Source organism: Schistocerca cancellata, chromosome 5 (genome assembly GCF_023864275.1).
Source record: "Schistocerca cancellata isolate TAMUIC-IGC-003103 chromosome 5, iqSchCanc2.1, whole genome shotgun sequence".
NCBI classification, from domain to species: Eukaryota; Metazoa; Arthropoda; class Insecta; order Orthoptera; family Acrididae; genus Schistocerca; species Schistocerca cancellata.
In genome coordinates, this window is record NC_064630.1 from 777,589,033 (window position 1) to 777,611,126 (window position 22,094).

A 22,094-nucleotide genomic window follows, 5' to 3' on the forward strand; every position below is an offset into this window, starting at 1 on the left:
CTTCATTCACATGTGTTTTAGGATATTTTCCAGAATTTGAAATCAAATTTCCCATTTCTCAAAGAGTTCTGTCCAACTGATAATGGACTTGTGTGTGGAAGAAATCATATTCCATTCTCTTTTTGCATGCTGCTGAACATTTGTTACAGATTGTAACTCTGCTAATCATAGCATGCACTCAACCTTTTTGTTGTCATGTTCACATGTTGACTGTCAAGAGTATGTCTGGGTCTGATGCACAACAAACATTTGTGCATGTGTGTGCCATATGCCTTGGCAATGTTTGTGATAGGTCAGGGTCACATTTGGGAGTGTCTATAGAGTGCTTATTTGCCTAAAAACATAGAATGTAGAGTTCTTTCTTTACAAAGGTTTTTTCATGTATACCTCCAGCCCAGACACCCTGTATTTTCTAGCAGAGGTTTGGTGTCCATTGCTTTCAGGTTGTCAGAAAAACTGCCCTGTGGAAAACGGTTTATTAACCCTTTTAGTGCCAGACGTTTTCTCAAAAGATCACGTTAAAAGTGCCATGCGATTTTACAGTAAAATGCAGACCTCTGCCATACTTGCAATAAAATCTAAACTACTGCATAAAGGAATGTAATTTTTTTTTAATTTTTAGGGAATGCTGCTGGCTACAGTAATATGTGCAATACACATTGTCAAAGAACATATTTTCAGAGAGAAAATTATTTTCATGATGGGGTTTATCGAAAAAATTTAAAACTTCGATTTCAGTTTACTCTGAGACCCATCACATGATGACATACTGAAACATTTCAGGTATATATGGAGTCTCTGTAGTTTCCTTAACAAAAACATAAAGGAATACAAATTTTTTTTTATTTCACTAAGGAAAAAAATAAAAAAGAACATAACATTACAAAAAAGGTTTGCTCTGAATGCGTTCTCAGCTCTTCAGTCATAAACCACTGACAAATGTGAGGTTGCAGTTATGACAACTACTTGCACACATGCTGACCAACACATGAAGGATGCAGTCCTTTCTTGCAACAAACACATACTGTTAGTGAACGCCGCTTCTTATCCTTTGTAGAACTAACACTACAGTAGCGTTCCTTTCTCTGCGGAAGAGTCTCTACACCATATACAGGGCTATTACAAATGATTGAAGCGATTTCATAAATTCACTGTAGCTCCATTCATTGACATATGGTCACGACACACTACAGATACGTAGAAAAACTATTAAAATTTTGTTCGGCTGAAGCCACACTTCAGGTTTCTGCTTCCAGAGCGCTCAAGAGTGCAGTGAGACAAAATGGCGACAGGAGCCGATAAAGCATACGTCGTGCTTGAAATGCACTCACATCAGTCAGTCATAACAGTGCAACGACACTTCAGGACGAAGTTCAACAAAGATCCACCAACTGCTAACTCCATTCGGCGATGGTATGCGCAGTTTAAAGCTTCTGGATGCCTCTGTAAGGGGAAATCAGTGGGTCGGCCTGCAGTGAGCGAAGAAACGGTTGTACGCGTGCGGGCAAGTTTTACACGTAGCCCGTGGAAGTCGACGAATAAAGCAAGCAGGGAGCTAAATGTACCACAGCCTACAGTTTGGAAAATCTTACGGAAAAGGCTAAAGCAGAAGCCTTACTGTTTACAATTGCTACAAGCCCTGACACCCGATGACAAAGTCAAACGCTTTGAATTTTCGGCGCGGTTGCAACAGCTCCTGGAAGAGGATGCGTTCGGTGCAAAACTTGTTTTCAGTGATGAAGCAACATTTTTTTCTTAATGGTGAAGTGAACAGACACAATGTGCGAATCTGGGCGGTAGAGAAACCTCACCAGCAAATTCGCAATTCACCAAAAGTTAACGTGTATTGTGCAATCCCACGTTGAAAGTTTACGGCCCCTTTTTCTTCTGCGAAAAAAAAATTACAGGACACGTGTATCTGGACATGCTGGAAAATTGGCTCATGCCACAACTGGAGACGGACAGCGCCGACTTCATCTTTCAACAGGATGGTGCTCCACCGCACTTCCATCATGATGTTCGGCATTTCTTAAACAGGAGATTGGTAAACCGATGGATCGGTCGTGGTGGAGATCATGATGATCAATTCATGTCATGGCCTCCATGCTCTCCCAACTTAACGCCATGCAATTTCTTTCTGTGGGGTTATGTGAAAGTTTGTGTTTAAACCTCCTCTACCAAGAAACGTGCCAGAACTGCGAGCTCACATCAACGATGCTTTCGAACTCATTGATGGGGATATGCTGCGCCGAGTGTGGGAGGAACTTGATTATCGGCTTGATGTCTGCCGAATCACTAAAGGGGCACATATCGAACATTTGTGAATGCCTAAAAAAACATTTTGAGTTTTAGTACGTGTGTGCAAAGCATTGTGAAAATATCTCAAATAATAAAGTTATTGTAGAGCTGTGAAATCGCTTCAATCATTTGTAATAACCTTGTACTGTTGGAGCAGGTACATTTATATCTATTGCACTTGTGGTTGCAGTCCTTGCCTGAAACCACTGTTTAGTAAGTTTGCAAATGACTATGCTGTTATAAAAACTTCAGCCGTGTCAGTGGTTTGTCGCTGGGGTTTAGGCTTTCCATATACAAAATGTATGCATTCAGCAACATCCTGGCAATTATGCTGAACACTACCTTCTTCCACATCTTGACAGTCCTCCTCTCATCTAAATAGCAGTATGCCATCATATCAGATAAGTCAATGCCACCCATATACTTATTGTATTCAAAAATAACATCCGGTTTCTTGACCAACTGTCTATTGCGAATTGTCTTTTCTGATGATGTAGCAGAGGATGATATACTCACGAGGAGGACTGGATTTCTCTGTGATTTCTTCTGTCTGAAGCCACAGAGAAGTATAAAAGATTTCTTGAAAAACTTTAGCTGACCTACAGCATAATTTGACCGAAGACCACGTGGCAGGAATTTTCTGTTTCTTCTAATTGTTTCCGTTAGATAAGTGCCAACTGAATACAGATTTTCTGCCAGAGGAATAGATAAACCTTTTGCATGTAGCTCCCAAGAGCTAGTAGTTTCATGACTACATATCCCAGGCCATTCTCTTTTATTTTGTTTTTGTCATTACTTTTTGTACCACGGTATGCATAAAACCCTAGGCAGTAATTTACTACTGAATCGCACAGCATCCAAAATTTGACTCCCCATCTGTGATGATGTTTATTGGGAAGGTACTGGATTAGCTGTGAGTGCGCCTTTGTCCCAACAAGACTTTCATCTAAACTCAGTTGCTGGTGTGGAGTGTAGTACCGACGGAAAATATTGTTGGCAATATCCACCAGCACTTGAAATTTGGCTGTTGGATCATATAATGGGTGACCAGGGGGGTGAAGCTTCGAATTGTCTACAAAATGTAAGAACTGCAGCAACAATTGAAACCTGTTGTATGAAAACATTTGTGAAAACAACGGTGTCAACAGGTTTGCGTCAGTTGACCAGTAACTAAAAATCGTTGATTTTTTTATCAGTCCCATATTCAAAATCACTGCTATAAAAGCCATCATTTCTGCTACAGTTGTTGGTTGCCACTGTTTGATTCTTGAATTTGGCGATAAATGCGTTGACTGAACAACCTGGCGAGCATATCTGTTAGTCTGTCACCATAATCGTAAGCAGCTGCTGCGAGAACAACAAATTGAAAAAATCAGTTGGTGTGGCATTTGCTGGTGCATGTTTAGGGCGTTGTACTTCTGCATACACAAAGCTTGGAGGGGGCGGATTATCTGATGCCTCATCCATTATTTCAACAAAAGTATTTGCACTGCAATTCACTTGTGTTTGGTCGTCGTCATTTGCTGACACACGGTCGTCATTTGAAGAAGAAAACGATGAGTAGTCTTCTCCACCGGACGTCTCATCATCAGATTCAGTTTCTGCAAATCCTGCAAATTCATCTTCACTTCCACTACTTATCATATTGTTGTCTGAATCACTCTTATCGAACTGCAACTTCTTACTTGACGACGCCATGCTGCCACGAAATACTCGGTAAATAAACAGCAGAGAAGTATATTTTACTCGAAATATTGCACTGACAATCGAAAAGAAAATCGATATGCTGTGCCTTCGACCTTCCTTCTTCGTCTTGGCTAGGAAATACTAACAACTTTGCCTTCAAGTGCGGAAAAATGAATGAGAAGGGCATCACAATCAGATCGTTACTGGCATTTTTCGCCGAAAATCTGGATCACGATCAGATCATATTTGGCACTAAAAGGGTTAATAGTGGTTTTGCTAGCGTCAGTAGGTATACACTTTGTCCAAATATGCAGTTCCTCTGTTCCGTGAATGCAATACTTAATACAGACAACATCTTGAGATGTTACTATTTGATCAGTCACCAGTGTACCATAGACACTGCATTTGTTTTGCTCCTGTACTTGCATTGGGCATGCTTCATTAAAAGGCAGCTTAATCAGGTTGCAGAACAGTGAAGACTTGGAATAATGGCTCGAATACGCTACGTAAACGCAGTGGTGGTCTACTTCGCATAACTTTCCATTTAATACTGCATCTTGTCTTAAACATTCGTTGCTGCAAGCTTTATATTTCTAAGATGACTATTTTTTGTGAAAATCTCTTGTTGTGAAATCAGTTTTCATTGGGCAAAATTACTTCTGCGACCTGAGCCGTATAAAATTCCAACAGAATTGATTAAAGACTAGTGGCAGACAATGACCGTGTTGCAAATGTGAGTCAAGTTAGTAAAAAAATGTTAGGTAAATTCTGTTTATTGTAATAATTAACTTGAATCGTCCTAGCTATTCAGCAGTTTCGTAGAACTTTATACATCTGTCTTGAGTGACACAAATTAGTTTTATCAGTCCACTATGCCTACAAAGGGATATGAAAATGTTCTAAGATTTCAATAAATAGAAAATTTATTGGAAACTTTGTGTGTGCTGTTCACAACACGCAGATTGTATTGTTTAGTAGTTATTGTTATGACTGTTATTTAACTTTGAAATAGTATATTTCTTTTAAAAGAAAAATGAGTTGATGACATAGATCCCCCCCAAGTATGCAGTCTTTAAGTTGGTCGGAAAACGGACAGGGAAGAGTTTCAGGGAATCAGTGGCCAGAACTGGATAACAAGAAATAGTGTTTCGTACTAGAGGTCGCCAAGGGTGGCGTAAACTTTCTGAAACGACCTACACAGTGGTGTAATTCATTCTTGAGTATCAACACCCTGCATGCATCTCTCTCTGCACAACTTCAACATTATTTATAACTATTATATTTTTGACTTCTATCATACATATAAAAAAACCTATGCTAGAAATAGTCTTTGATCCAAACTGGTCCCACACTAAAGAATCAATTGAACAGCAGCTTTGCATGTTAAGACATTTCTGCAGATTGTAAAAACAGGACCCATTATTTGATTCATTTCCTATATCATTGAGCAGTACTCAGTCCGTAGCAATACAATTTATGTATGCAATTGCTCTTCTTTGAAAAATGACACAACCATGATACATGGTAGATGGACATTATCACGAAAAGTAAGAAATTAGCTTCAATAATACGACACTCCATGAAAGAAAAAGTTGTAAAATTCTAATAGCATAGTTGCTGTCTCTGGATGCTCCAACAATTACTTCTGATAGTGACTTGGCTGTTGTTTCATGGCATTCATGTGGTACCTAGCAGCAGCAATCACAACCACGGTGCGGAAAAATTGACTTCAGTGTTACTGACAGACAAGCCATGTTGAAAGGTGTCAGAGTTTTGTACTTTGTAGCTCCAACAGTGGTCAGGTTTATGCATAAAACATACAGTGGCCATACTTTAATCGTGTTCTTTCATTGTTATGTGATGTAACACTTTATAATGTAGGGTTTCTTCCCAAAAGTGCTGCCACTGCTTCAATAGGATGAAAATAATTTTTGCCAATGCTAACTAAATGTCATTGTAGGACATGTTACTACGAGAGATACATTTAAGTTGTGATTAAAGGACACGGGTTCTTTTAGCTAATATTTGTGATTTGTTTGCAGACATTTCATCAGCAGCACCAGCCTTTCTATCCACCAAATATGCTGCAACCCTGGACAACAGCTAGCCCAGCATATTTTGATATTGGCAGTGTTTTCTCTGTTAATGGATTAGCACCAACAGGATCTTTCGCTAAACCTCCAGCTGCTCGCTACGTCCCCCGAAATAGGTGTGTGTATTTTTGTACTTTTATTTGCCGTCTGCATAGTTGTTGAAATCTTGTAAGTTTAAAAACCTCACTGGTTGTCATGAATTGTTTGTTGTGGACTACGTACATTTGTAAAGAATTAAAATATTGGAGCAGTATCATAGTAGACTTTCATTTCAGTAAGAGTAATTATTCTTCGAATTGTTAAGTAATACCTAACTCACTAGCTTGTGCAGTATAAAAGGATCACACCATTCCACTTCCCTAAGTGCATTTTGAAATATTGTGACAGTTTACCTTCATTTTAACAATTTTTTTCCTTACAGTTTTTTAAATGCTTACTTCAATTTATGTATTTAGGAGCAAGAGGAGTCAGCCTATTCCTGAGCGAGGAAGCTTGTCTGATAGTGTTGTGAATGTTACGAGACAGTCGGTAAACTCACATCAGTACCACCCTTTCGGAACTGGCAGCGTGACGACCGTAAGTGTGACAGTACCTAAGACTACAAGCAGCAGTGTTGCGTCTGTGGGGAAAGTGCAGCCCACAGTGACATCAGTTGCAGCTACGACAGTGGTGACTGCAACAGTCGTCGACAGCCATTCCAAAAGTCAACCATTACAGCAAGATAATGGTGATATTAATGGACCTAACCAGGGTGCCCAACTACGCACGGAAACAGAAGACTCGTTCAAGCAGAGGGATGTTTTGACGGGAAAGGAGCCAATGCCTCCCAGGTAGCTGGAGAAATGTATCTTAGATATTTTCCTTCTCATTACACTGTAGTAACAGTTTCTTTTCTATTGCTTGTGTGTCTAAATGTAAGCTTTAGTGTCGATTGTTGAAGATACCGTATTACGTGAGATAATACAAATTAAAACAGTTGTTACATTCATTACAGTTAAATCTTATTAAGCAGATGAAATATATCAAAAACTTATGAATTCATTCGTTTAATGTTTGTAAGTGTATTTAAAGTGGTGGTGGTGGTGGTGGTGGTGGTGGTGGTGGTGGTAAGGGTAAGAAAGCATGCCTAAGAGACTGGTTGGATAACACACTGGCATTGAACTGCTGTATGCTCAGTTCACAAAGAGAGAGAATAGCTGGATATTGCTTAAATTTAGGAGAGCAAATGGAGGTGCTGCTGGTACACACTTAAAAAAACTAAGATGTTCTGAAAGTGAGTAGTAGTTCCTTTTCTTTAGAGTTTGTTTTTTAGCAGGACTGGAATATTGCATACTCAAGTTCTGGCCAGCTATTTTCTCCTTATAGTTTTACTTTTTTCTCAAGGGAGTTCTCCTTTTGTATACTAAGTTTATCATATAAAAATGTTCGCTCATATTGTGTAGCTCATCTGTTTACCCCAATTGAAATCTCGGATGCCATTTTTGAGCAATTTATCACTGCAATATTTTTCTCAACAGGGTTGTTTGTATTTGTTACATGAAATAAAATTGTGAATTATGACCGTGCTTAATGTTAAAGAGGGGCAAATGCAGAGCCTGCTGATAGACTTGTGAAAATAACACACACACACACACACACACACACACACACACACACACACACACACACACTACCTAGCTATCAAAATTAATAGTTCTGAAAGCATAGTACTCTCTCTCTCTCTCTCTCTCTCTCTCTCTCTCTCTCTTTCTATTTTTGTGTCTATTTACCAGTACTCAACACTTCACCTCCAGGATTCTGTTCTCTATATAGTGTCTTGAATTCGTTGTTCTTACATGCAACAGAAAATATTTGTTCTTTCAATGTAACCTTCATATATACATTCACAGTAAGTAAAAATCAAATAACTCTCATAAAACTAGTTCCTGTAGCTAGGTAATGCTGTGAATGGAGATAAGTTAACTTCGTAATAAAAACAGAAAGCAATAGATGGGAGAATTATTCCAATACTATAATGCTTTGTTCAGGGGGATAAGTGCACAAACAACTTAAAAGTACACCTGGAAAAATGCAAATACAATGGAGCCTGGTTTAGCTGGTCCTCATTAATCAGTATCATAATTTTTTTTTTTCCTGCAATAACTGTATGCAAGATCTGATGTTGTGGAAACAATAAAGGCAACAATAAACAAAGACTTAATTCAGCCAACCTTGATACACTGACTGGCTTAATGTCGGCTAATATTACTATATTGTTCCCATTGGTTGTTGGTGTAAAATAACATCTAAGAGAAAGTAAGTTAAATTCACTACTGAGTCAATCCAAATGAAGTGTTCCTATAAAAATTAAGTTGGTTGCTTGATCATTTTTAAATATTTTAATTTTTTTGTATGTGATTACCCCATAGTGAGAAGTTCAAAACAATTTTTTTTAATTACCTTTCTCTTTTGCTGAATGGCAGCAATTTTTCTTTGTAAGCCCGTAACGATGTTTCAGTTTAGAGACATTAGCAAAAATATGAATATCTCTGCACTGCGTTAAACTACAACGTTGCTATTGACATGATTGTATTTAGAAAAGTGTCCTCTACTACATTGTCTATTACACAAAACACCCAAAATTCAAAATGACCTCCAAAGTTTGGTATCTAAATTTTCAGAAATCCACTTCTTAGGCCCAAAAATAATGAGCGATTTATGAGTCTGTTTTTCCTATAGTTAGGTATCATACACTAATAGCCTCATACAGAGTAAGAACACTTAAAAATGTTAACTTATTTTTTTATGAATTTTTGAAAAGTTTCAGAGGAGGTAATTCACATTGCAACTGATATTTTGGCTGTGGCAATTAGTGTGATATTAGTGGGATATAATCAATTATTGTTGAAGTAAGGTTCTGAATTATATACAAAAAGTGGAAGCATCACTGAAATTAACATTTTGACATATTTTAAATAAATATTTTCAATTAACATCTTTAGAGATGCGACTGTTCCTAAATTTGGCGGTGAATGTTAAGAACACTAATTTCTTCAAAGAGCTTCTGTGATATGGAATAAGACCTCCCAGTTGCTGTGGTAAGTTCAAGCACTGGAAGTTTCCTTAAAACATTCTTCATTGGTATTCAAACTTTGTCATCAGTAGATTTCTTGACTGATGTTCTTGGGCCAGCAGGGTTGTAAAAATACACAAAAACATAGTTTCACAGACTTATTCTTTTAACCTGTGCAAGCCATCACTTTCCATTATATACACATGCCACTATGTCATTAAATGTTACAGAGATGTAATTTTATTGACACAACGATTCTCATAAATTTCGGTTTCTGACGTTACATGGAATCGAATTAAGTTTCCTGCAATGCCAAGGAATTTGTGGAAATGCCTTGTTCCTCTTATTGCTACACAGTTTTCACATTGGATTTGAAGTGATGCTTTCATATGCAAAACCACTTCTTCTTTCTTGATCAGAAAATAGTAATGCCTTTAATATTATCCTTACAAAAGACATAAATGTCCTGTACTGTGAGAATTTGGTCTATGGTTAGTCTTACTTAACGTTTTGTTGTACCTCCTACACCATCACATGCATTTTTACCATGGCAAGATGCAAAAAAGTGCCATTCAGCCTGCAACCCAAAGTCTGCTTCGTGGTTGCACAGATTTGAAAAATTATTTTTGTTCTTATACTGACTACCACTTCCATCTGAAAAAGTATATCAGCTTCTCAACCTTGGGAAACTTTACTTTTATGTAATTCATTAGCCTACATACTTTTGAATCACATGTACAGCGAAAGTGTTGTGCTCCAAGTAGTTTCTTTCAGTGCAAATTGAAGAACTGCAAACTTCATTTTTCTCATTTTTAAAGTAGAGAATAAATGACTGCACTGTTCCGTGGTCATTGACCTACTGGTACCCCTGTATTGCATCCTGAATCACATATTTAAAATTTTCTGCAAAATCAGCTAGCAGTATGCATTCAGTTTCATGAAGTTGTGGTTCTGTGGCCTTCAAAAACTTACTTTGGATTTTATAAACATAATGGTGACTTGAGTTTTTGTAAGTTATCATTTCTGCCCTGTCAGGTGTGACACACTTTTTGAAGGTAATACTGCCTGGCATTTCCTCATCAATTCAATAATGGTTTCCTTACCAGGGCATTTATTATACAAACTCATCGTGCAGTCATAACTTTTAGTGTCACAGACAATTAAATCTAGGTACTCTTTATAGTTGAGATCACAGAGTTCTGCACCCGCAATCATCGATTTGACATTTTGATGAAATAAGCAAACACACACGAAGTGTCCCCCTGAGGATCCAGCCAAAACACACCACTGAGGGCGGAGGTCACAAAAGTTTGACCTTCCAATTTTGCATTCAGGATGAGAAGTGTTGAAAGCTACATAAAGTTCATTTAAATCTGACAGCACTAGTCGTTTCTGCTTTGTTACTTTAACTCCATTTATAAGAACTCTTTCTGCTATCTTTGCAACCTGGGCACACACTGTTCTCATCATCTTCAAAAACCTGCTGGATCTTTTTAATTGTTTCTTCACTTATACCTACTCCTTTTGTCTTTCCTAAAACTGGAAGAATACCTTGCTCTTTCACTAATTTTCAGGTTAGTTTAACCAAACAATGAGAAACATTGAATTCATGAACTATTTTTTCTCTTGACCATGAGTCTGGGAGCAAACTCAAAATGTTTTTTCTTTTTTTTTCTTCTTTAGATGTCGCTGAACATTTAATTTTTAATTGATCTATAAAGCTCAAATAATTAAGTTTCAGATGATGATGCTGGTGGTAGGTTTTCTACTACTTTAGAAATAATGTTGGTATCTGTACTTTCCTTTTTCTGCTACTTAACACTTTGCTGTCCGCACGTCTTGTACAAATTTATTCGCTTGGCGCCGGCACCACTAATTCGGATTGCTTGGTTTGTCGCTGGCTGCTTGCCACTTTTCTGTTGGTGACAAGCTTCAAACACAGACTGTTGCGCGATTTAATTTTTCTGGAAATCCTCTATTTTGCCATATTGTTCCACAAACTCTAATTTTCTTTTAAAGTAACTTCTCTGCAAGTTCTACACTGTTACAATAATCATCCATGTAGATGTGATGCCACTTTCCATGAGAAGGTGTCAGTAGTTCCATCACTGTTTTTTTGCTGAAGGTTGTCCAACACCAGATTATATCATGAATAAGGAAATGTATCCCGTAATCGAATCACACAGCATCCGAGTGAGTATGCCATATTTCGTAATTTTCTATGGATTGTAAACTTTAAAATTTAACTGTCCATACCACGGTATCATTCCTTCATCAATTGAGAAGTTTTGACTTTGATTAAATGTTTCTTTAAACTTTTTGGAAAAATAATAAATTACGAATTGCACTTTGAAAAGTCGGTCAGCATTATCCAGTTTATTGTTGCTGTTGGAAAAATATAGAAATAATAATATTTGTCTGAATCGGTTGCGGGTCATTGTTTTGTGAAATATCGATGTCTATCAACGGATTAGTTGACCAGTAATCATCAATCCTTGCTTTTTTAAAATTCCCATAAGGATAGCAAACCAAAACCATTTTCTAATTTCGGGTCCCGTAACGTCGACAAATTTGGCATTTTTTGAATTCAGTTCTTGTATTCCAATTTTGACTGTAATACTTGGTAGATTTGCTGCTAATATTCAAATAGATCATTCCCAATATATAATTCTAAGATATCCACAACGCTCTGTGTATCTTTGGGAAATGTGTGTGGACCCGGAGATCATTCAAATTTATTTTTGGTCCTTAGTAAATCATAGTCTGCCTGATTCATTCAAATCAGTTGGCAACGTAGTGCTCGCCGAATTCTTCTTGGGTGTATTTCTATCTTCTGACTATTCTGCTTCACTTTCATTTTTTTTTATATGCAGTGTCTTCTTTCCAATTGGCCAAGTCGTTTGGAAGATCAGACAAGAAGTCTGTGCATTCATAGTAAATAATTGTCATCTCTTTAGTCTGCCATGATGAAAGTGCACAAGTACATTCTTAAAAAAAAAAAGGTTGACGTGTGTAACTTAGTGTTACCTAAACAAAACACCAACAGAATGAAAGTCACTAAAGTGCTGTCACCGGCCACTGTGCGATACTATGTTCGTGACACCACTAACTTGGATCAAGCAAAATCCAATATGCTAACAGCTTTGTCATTAGGAATATAAATGTCATTAATAAGGTTACATGATTCTGGTTCTGGATTCACAACAAATATTTCTGAGCAACAATTTGGGCTCAGGGAATTTCTAGGAATCACATTACGTTTCACTTGGGGAAACTGTTTCACATAACAAGGACAAATGTTCAAGTTTTTATTTCCCTCAAATCTTTAGTAATAGGCTCTTTATGAACTTTAAGTGGATCACAGCATGTTCCAAAAATGTGGTTGTATTTCAGAATGGATCTCTTCTCATGACACTCACACACTGATGTTACAGAAGAACTTACTCGAAATTAAAACAAAGTTTGTCTAACTACATCAAAGTCATTGACATTTTTCAAGTTTTTTGAAACTGAACCATAAACTGTTTTGTGACACACTTCACTTGCTATATGTTCCAACAGACCACTGTTCATCCATGTTATTGCATTCCAGTTAATCTCTCAAAATTAGTTACAAATTACACACAGAACAAAGCACATAACACATTCTACCCTCTCGGTGAAGTATGTACATCCACTCTTAACACAGGTTTAGAACAGACTGACAACAACAGTGCCACACCCAGCAGTCGTGCACAACAACAGTGCCACACCCAGCAGTCGTGCACAACAACAGTGCCACACCCAGCAGTCGTGCACAACAACAGTGCCACACCCAGCAGTCGTGCACAACAACAGTGCCACACCCAGCAGTCGTGCACAACAACAGTGCCACACCCAGCAGTCGTGTACTTCTTTGACAATAAACCTAAATGTAAATGGGCATTTTTATTACCATAGAACAAAAGCAAAAGCTCATATTGTTTAATATTGCATTATTACAAATAAATAAACTAAATGATTATGGGTGATAGTGTTAACTAAATATATTTCACAATTAAACTTTACTGCAGTGAAACAATAAACCATTTAAATAGGCAACAGCCATACGATCAGTTGTAGAGTAATGTGAATTATTTCCTCATTTTCAAAAATTCAATCTTTGTTCAGTCAGATATCAATGTTGAAATTTTTACAGTACGTTGCTATCATGTAGGTGTGCAAACTGTGAAAAAATCATACTTTTATATTCAGCCCCACCTGAGATAACTAACCCCAAACTTTACAAAAAATGAAAATTTTCACATTTCAAAAATTCATAAAAAGTTAAGGAAACATTTGTTAGTGTTCTTGCTCTACATGGGGCTAAGGGTGTATGATATCTAACTATAGGAAAATAGATTCTTATAAATCACACCTTGTTATTTTTGGGCCTAAAAAATGGATTTTTGAAATTTTGGGTGCCAAACTTTGGAGGTAATTTTGACTGATTATTTTTGAATTTATGGTATTTTGTGTAATAGACAATCATGTCAATTGCAATGTTGTAACTTAACCCAGTGCAGAGATATTCAAATTTTCGCTAATGTCTCCAGACTTAAAAATCGTCGCACGCCTACAAATAAAATGGCCGCCATCCAGTAACGGTGCAAGATAAATTATTTAAAAAAAACTGTTTTGGACTTCTCAAATATAGGGCCATCTCATACAAAAAAATTAAAATATTTAAAAATGGTCAAGCAACTGTCACTGACCCTACTAAACGTCCACTGAAGTAGTTTGCTCACTGAATAAACGAACTATTGACAATACCGACCTGTTTAAGTTGTTTCAAGAATTTCCAAATATTCCAGGATGTTCAGACATAAATGTTAATGACTTCGACAGTTTGATTCTTGATGAAATTATCACGGGTTGTCTGCAGCCAGTAATGGGAGTGACTAAGTTGACTTCAGATTAACATGTAGAGGCAACAAAATGAGAGTCCAGTTACAATGCTGTGCAGAAACTACATCGGCAAAATAATGCCTGCATGTTCATGGCGCACATAAATGAAATAAGAATCTGGCTCAAAATAAGCCAGCTTATTATTTTGATGTGTGGAACTCATTGTTCTCAATCCCAGTGACAATACATGACAAAATGTAAAACGTTTGTGTTCACATGAAATTAAGTGTAACATATGGTTGTGATACTATTGTCATCCTTGTTTATTTCTGGATGATACAGATTTTCTGTGATCTGTTTGACCTATGTTCCCTCTTGGACTGGTTACTTGGGGGTTTTACTGGACCTATTAGAATGGGGTCAAATGTAGCATGAATGGTACTGACAAAATGGTTCTGTTCCTTTCACAATCTGAAGTTCATTAGTTCGGAAACAAATGAAGTGTGTTGCTTATATTTGCCAGATTGGCTGCTTGGAATTGATGATGAAACTAATATAGTCTTACATTCACTAATGAATGTTAGTTAAGGTTGTTATAATTAAACATCCTAGTTTCTAGTTGTGATATTGATACAAGTAATGGCCTCCAGCTTTTGTTTCTCTTCTTATACTTTCCTCTGGTATTCTATAGCTGTCTCCTTCCTTCAATTGATGCCACTGTACTATTCCTTGCTATTATTAAATGGGCTTTCTTATTGCTCTGCATTTAGATTTATTCTAAGCCTAGTCATTCTAAAACTATGTAACTTATTTTTCTTGTTTCTCACATGCTTGTGGTAATTGTACTCAAATCTCCAGCAAATCGTGCCCTTAATAGTTGAGTTTCTTCAAATATTGCTCTCATGTTCGATATTTCTTCTTTTGGGCTTTGTTCCAGTCTTCCACTCAAACATTTTGAATGTCTTATTTTTTTATTAAGTATTCATCAAAATGTCATAATTTTCAAATTTTGCGCGTTTTTTGTAATTTGAAAAATCGCCAACTGTATTGGGTATTCATCTTGTAACTGGTATTATTTCCCTTTTTTCTACCTTGCATGGTAGCCAACTTAAAAGAACATTTTGGGAATACACAGGGCATAATTTTAGTTGGAGGAATAGGAAAAGTGTTGTTGGAAAAGTAAATGTTAAGATGTCGAAAAACTTGCTGATTAGCTACTGTTACTTGTTTTCAATAAGCAGTTTGAGCTTTACGAATGAAATTGAGGTAGAAAGTGGAGGTAATTCAAAGCAGATATCATTAGCTGATGAGGATATGATAAAAATGATTATGAAGTAAAGCTGACCAGTCTGCAAGTTACTGGGTGTCCATATTGTTCAGAAGCTTTTTACAATTAATACACAAATAATTTCCTAGTGAATGGAACAGTAAATTTATTACTAAAATAGTAATGCAGAATCCATGTTTTAAAACTGTAATTTTCTTAAAATATAAAGCCTAAGTTTTGATGGGGCTGTAAGTTGTTCTCAGGAATTCAAATTCGTGTGTATAATGGGTAAGATGTTGAACGTATACCCATTACATCCATAGCAGCTGTGGAATCAAATATAAAAAAGTTAACCCTCTAGGATCCACAACAATTAATTTAATTGTACATTGTTCTCAGCAGAGTATTGTTTACAGTTACCAATACGTTGGAGGACAATAATGTAACGATGAACATATTTACATATTTCTTTTAGTAGTGGAATCTTCTGAAGCAGTTTCTGTCTTTGTTGAAGCACAGAAGAACTTTCAGTTTTTGGCACTGAACAAAAGTATTGTTTCTTGTAAATTTTGCTCTTTCCTGTTGTGGTATTCCACTGAGTTAGTGGTCAATTTTGTCCTTTTGGCATTCTAGCACTGGAGTTACTGAGCAGCACTTTTCTTGAAATTTTTGGGCATGTCTTCAATACTTGGACGTCCCCTCTTGAATTTTCCTTGTCCAGCAGATATCTATGCACTTGAGAGATTAGCTTGGAACTGTCTGAGAGAAACATGTTTTTCAGACAGGGCCTTGCAGTCTTCTCTGTATTTCAGCCAGCTATTGACAGCATCTATTGTTTTGTGCCAGAAGTTATACAAATACCATCTTCCGGATTTTATGGGATATTTGTATAGCGATGTCATCATATCATGAATATCTACTCCTCCCCTATTCAAATTGTACATTTGAACAATGGATGGTCTTGGAACAAGAATATGTTCTTTCTTACTCCTATCCCATCTTTTTGCCATGTCCTTTGGCTCTACACCAGTTAGTGAAGATAACGATGTAACTCGTTATACCTCTTCACAATGATGAATTTGCCCGTTGTCAACTTGTGAAGCTATAGTACTGCGTCCTTGTGCTTTCATCTGCGTTTCATCAGGAGTGCTTGAATCTTTCAGCTCTTATTGTGCCTGTATAATATATACCCCTCATCAGTAGGCTCTCAGCAACATCCGTTGTGAAGAAATTGTCTGCATAAAGCCTAAAAAAGTGATTGTCTTCCAAGGCTGCTGTTAGCTTCATCACAACACTGTAACAAAGACCTTTTCCAGGTACATGCTTTGTTGCCTTAGAAGCTGAACCTTGGTAAAGGTCAAAATCGTACAAATATTCTGAGGAACCAGCTCTAGCCCACATTTTGAATCGCCATCTTATTGGCTTGTTTTGTATATATTGACAAAAGACAATCCCTTTGAAAGGGATCATTATTTCAACACACTGATTCCACTTGGGCAGTTTTCTCAGGCAAGCTTGTGAAAACAAAGTAAGCCAAGGCGAAAATATTACAGAACCACCTCTTCCCTTAACTACACCCTTCACACTTAGCAAGTTAAAACTCCTCATTGGCACTTCAGTGCATCAGCATTGTCATGTTTCGTCACATCACACAAAACATCTGCCAGCTACTGCCCAGTTTGTGTTATATGACCCATTGAAGATGGGCTGTTTTATTTTTTACTGTAATCACCATTTGTGCATAGTTCCATTCACAATGTTTGCCTGGAAATTTCAGGTGACTGAAATAACTGCCAGCTGCAGTTCCTATAGAGATGAAATTATCATTGACAAGACATTACTCATCCTTGGCCCATATCGATTAGGATTTATTAGGGGCATTCTTCTTAAGCTGTTACGTGGCAGCAAATGGTAGACTTGTCTCTTAAGATAAGATGACAACCCGAGTTGATATATTACCAAATCAGACCACTTCTTCGTGGTGTCGTGTCATGAGCCCATCCCAGCACTGTCAAGCCTCCACATAAACCCATCTTACTGGGCTCATTCCATACTACTGACTAAAACACATGACACTTCATTGCCATTGCTTAAATTACACGTAGAGGATAGCACAACTGACACCAGTTCCACACCATCTACAATGCGCTCTTTTAAGAAGGTGAATGCTATTATTTTATCCCTTAATCTTAGAATGGCATGAAATTCTAACTTTCCAGAAATTGGAGGGCTGTTGAGTCTGAGGCAGACATTTGTACTAAAACGGAGACAAAATGAACAGCAGAAAAAGAAAAGAACAGCCAGGTAGTGCAAATATACTCAAGGGGGAAGGGAGAGTAAAGGTTTAAGGGGGCAAAAGCAAACCTTCATGAAATAGCAAGTTTATAGAAATTTGGTCTTAGAGAAAATAAACTTATCAGATTATTAAATTCTTGCCAGTGATGTTCTGAACAACTGATGCTGGAAGGAAAGATTGAGATAAGTGCGATGGGGTAGGCAGCAAAATCATGGCTGTGTTGTACATTTTGTGACAAGTATTGTGGTATCATCTGGTGTTCACTTTCATTTTCACTGGCAATGTAGTGGGTGCCATGCTTTTGAACGAGGGTAAGTCAATTATTATCCGCAAAATAGTTACAAAATTTTATTGTGATCAAATAGGAAACTTACAAGAACATCGTTTTTCGACAGTCTCCTTGCGTGTCAACGCACTTGGTCCATTGTTGTAAAAGCTTCTTGATGCCCTCAAGAAAGGTGATTCTCGGTTGAGCTGCGAGCCAAGAGTGCACTGCCAAGAGTGCACTGCTTCTTTCACTGCTTCGTCCGAGGCGAATCTACAGCCCCTTAGTGCCTGTTTGAGTGGGCCAAACAAGTGATAGGTAGAAGTAGCAAGATCAGGACTATAGGGAGGATGATCCAGTACTTAAAATTTGAGTTTCTGGAGCGTTTCAGCAGTGTGGCCAGAAGTATGTGGACGGGCATTGTCATGCAACAAAACACCACCTTTTGACAGCAATCCTCGGAGTTTCCTTCAGTTTGCAGGCTTTAGCATCTCGTTGTAACATTCACTGTTTGTTGTTGTGCCCCTTTCCCCATAATGTTCCAGTACTGGACCTTGTGAGTACAAAAAAACTGTAAGAATCTGTTTTCCTGCAGACAGCTAGGTCTTCAACTTTTCCATGCATGGTGGATTTGGATGTTTCCATTCCATATTCTGCCGTTAACTCTCTGGCTTGTAATGAGAGATCCACGTTTCGTCAACAGTAATGATCCTGTCTAAGTTGTTATCCCCTTTGTTACCATAGTTACCAAAATGTTTTTTGCAGATGTCCAAGCGCATTTGTTTATGCAACTGTGTGAGTTGTTTTGGGACCCGTCTTGCACAAACTTTATGAAACCCAAGTCCGTTGTGGATAATTTCGTAGGCAGAACCACGACTAATTTGCAGACGATGTGCCACTTTGTCAATAGTTAATCATCTGTCTAAGAGAATCATTTCAAGTGAACGCGCAATGGTTTCTTCATTTGTGGCGGTAAATGGTCATCCAGCTCCTTCATCGTGTGTAACACTTATGCAGCCATTTCAGAATTTTCCAATCCATTTGTAGACACTCCGTTGTGGCAAAACACTGTTTCTGTTCTGTACCGAAAGTCTTCCATGAATTTTGGCCCCCTGATACACCTTCCAACCACAAAAAACAGATCACTGACTGTTGCTCTCCATTGGTGCAAATAGACAGCAGAGCAGCCATGATTATCAGCATGGCAGCAATAACAAAACTAACCTAGCAGCTTGAAGATTGCAAAGATATAACAACAAATAAACAAAGCATCGGTCATCAACATAAAATGACAGTACTACCAAAATAAACAAAAATATAACTAAATTGCTGATAATAATTGACTTACCCTCGTAGAATGTTGACAAAAGCCTGTGTCGGCTAGTGTGGCAGTTTCTCTTACATGGCTTTCCGACTGCTCTCCCTCTCCCCAACGAGTTCCACTTAATAGTGTGGTAAGGTGTACATTTAAAGTGTTTCTGGTATTTCTTAAAACCATATGATTCATGCAGCATAGAAATCTGCACGCAAGGGCACAATTAGTTAAGTCTGTGATGGTAGTATGGAGGAAAAGTTTGGTAATGCAGGTCTCATTTAAAGACTGTATTCCAGAAAATTTTAGTTCAGAGTTGTGTACTGCTCTTAATGTCCTGAAAGAAGTTCCATATTTTCCACTTTCCTCAAGTCACCTAGAAGAGGAGTTGTTTCTGTGTTGGAATCCAAATGACTTGCGTATGCATAAACTGTCGCACATCCAAAGGGAAGAATGCAGTGATAAGTTGTGAATAATTTGAATTTACAGCAGATCAATTTCAACATAGAATAGCCATCATCAGTGCTAGAGGTAACAGAAACAAATAAGATTCAAGCTATGCAGGACAACGTAAAGCAGTAAAAATCCAAATGAGAAAATAAAGTGATCAATTCAAATTTGTATTTACAAACACTTATTTCAAATTTGAATGCATAGTCACGCATTAAAAACTGAGAAAAAGAAGCAGCGTCATACACAACACATGTACATCTATGTGGTTTCTCTGCAATCCACCATACAGCTTGTGGCGGAGGGTACTCCTTACCACTACTAATCATTCACTCCTAAATACACAGAAGAAAAAACAACTGTCTCTATGCGTCTCTCTGTAAGAGTCCTATTTTCTCATGTCTTATCTTCGTGGTCTTTATATGCAGGTATGATGGAGGCAGTAGAATTATTGTGCAGTCAGCTTTAAATGTTTGCCTTCTCAGTTTTCTCAATATTCTCGCTAGTGTTCCTAAAAAGGAATGTCAGTTTCCTTGCATGGATTCCTGTTAGAGCTCCTGAATTAAGTCTGTAGCACTTGCTTGCTGTTCGAACCTAACAGTAACAAATGTAGCAGCCTGCCTTCGAATTGCTTAGAAGTTTTCCTTTCATCCGACCTGGTGGGGATCTCTCTCACTTCAGAAGTACTCAAGAATAGTCACACTAGTGTTCTGTATGTGGTGTCCTTTATAGATGAACCACACTTTCCTAGAATTCTCACAATAAACAGAAGTTGACCATGCGCTTTCTCTACGACAATCCTCAGATGCTCGTTCCATTTCATATAACTTTGTAATATCACACCCAGACATTTAAGTAGTGTGACTGTATCGAGCAGGACACTACTAATACTGTATCAGAACATAACCGGTTTGTTTTTCCTACTCATCCGCATTAACTAAAGTTTCCTCCCATTCATCACATGAACTAGAAATGTGGCCCGTCATTTTGTATCATCCTACAGTCACTCAACTTCCACACCTTATCATACATCGTGGCATAGTCAGCAAACAACTGCATATTGCTGCCCCCCCCCCCCCTCTCCCATCCACAAAATAATTAATGCATATAGAGAATAATACAGGTCCTGTCGCATTTCACTCTGGCACTTGTGACGATACCCATCTCCGAATACTCGCCGTTGAGGACAGCGTACAGAGTCCTATTAGTTAAGAAGTCTTAAAGCCACTTGCATGTCTATGAAACCTATTCCATATGCTCATATTTTCTTCAACAGCTTGCAGTGGGGCACTGTGTCAGGTCCTTCCAGAAATCTAAAATACAGAATCTGTCTGTTACCCCTCATCTGTAGTTTGCAGTATATCAGGTGAGTAAAGGGCAAGCTGAGTTTCTCATGACTGATGCTTTAGAAAGTGTTCCTCATTTGTGGACATAAGATTCTCGGTCTCAAGAAAATTTATTTTATTCGAACTGAGAATGTGTTAAAGGATTCTGCAGCAAACCGATTTTAGGGATATTGGTCTGTAATTTTGCAGGTCTGTTCTTCTTTGCTTTTTAGACATAAGAGTCACCTGTGGTTTTTTCCAATCGCTTGGGACTCTGCTTTGAGTGAGAGATTCATAATAAACAGGAGATATGTAAGGGGTCAGTGCTGCAGAGTGATCTTCCAAAAACCAAATTGGGATATCATCCAGACCTGATGACTTATTTGCCTTACTTCTTTCAACTCTTTTAGTTTCTCTATGCCAAGGGTGCTTACTATTATGTCATCCGTATGGGAGTCTGTTCAATAGTCAAATTACTCTACTGAGACTCTTGTGTGAACAATTTCTTAAATGCAAAATTTAAAACTCCAACTTTTGTTTTTTGTTGTCAGCTGCCATGCTACACTGGCCATAAAGTGACTTGGTGGAAGCCCTAAACCCACTAACCAATTTTATGTAAGTCCAGAATTTTCTGGGGTTCTGTCAGATCTTCTGTTAAGGTATGATGGCAGTAGTGTCTACTAACATTTGCTTTTCGTCAGTTACTCATTCTCTTTTGAATCATCAGTGCCTTAGGATCCTCAACATTTTCTGAATCTTGTTATTAATCCATTTACTAGGTGCACAGTAATCCAGAAGACGATTCAAAATCTGCGTAGGCTTTGCCCACAATTCCTCTACATCCATCCTACTGGAACAGTCATGCCATTTCACTCTCAAAGTGAGAACATGAACCAAAGACTCCAGCAGCACAAACAGTTTGGCCACTTCATCAAGAGCACCCTCTGTGTGGACAAATAGCTAAGCTAAAGTTTATTTTTGTAAAAATATCAAGATAGGTGCGTGTTATTACATTGAAATTCGTACGAATAGATGAAACATAAACTGTTAATGTTAGAAGTTGCCAAATAATTTATAAAAAGTCAGTACACCTAATAATCAGTTAAAAAGTGTAGGAAGTATCATCTACGAATGCTGAGAGGGTACAGTTGCATGTTCTCCGCCGCATCCTTTCAGTTTGGCTG

The 22,094-nt window shown here is 37.7% G+C and overlaps 1 protein-coding gene across 8 annotated transcripts in view; it reads left to right on the forward strand.

Annotated features, from left to right (window-relative positions):
- The window catches only part of LOC126188132 (la-related protein Larp4B), a 382,619-nt gene that overhangs the window by 335,242 nt on the left and 25,283 nt on the right, over positions 1-22,094 (forward strand). For all 8 annotated transcript variants that reach the window (XM_049929613.1, XM_049929620.1, XM_049929614.1 and 5 more), the window contains 2 exons: positions 6,027-6,193; positions 6,533-6,907. In XM_049929613.1, coding sequence (XP_049785570.1) covers positions 6,027-6,193; positions 6,533-6,907 — 542 coding nt within the window. The remainder of the gene's footprint in view (positions 1-6,026; positions 6,194-6,532; positions 6,908-22,094) is intronic.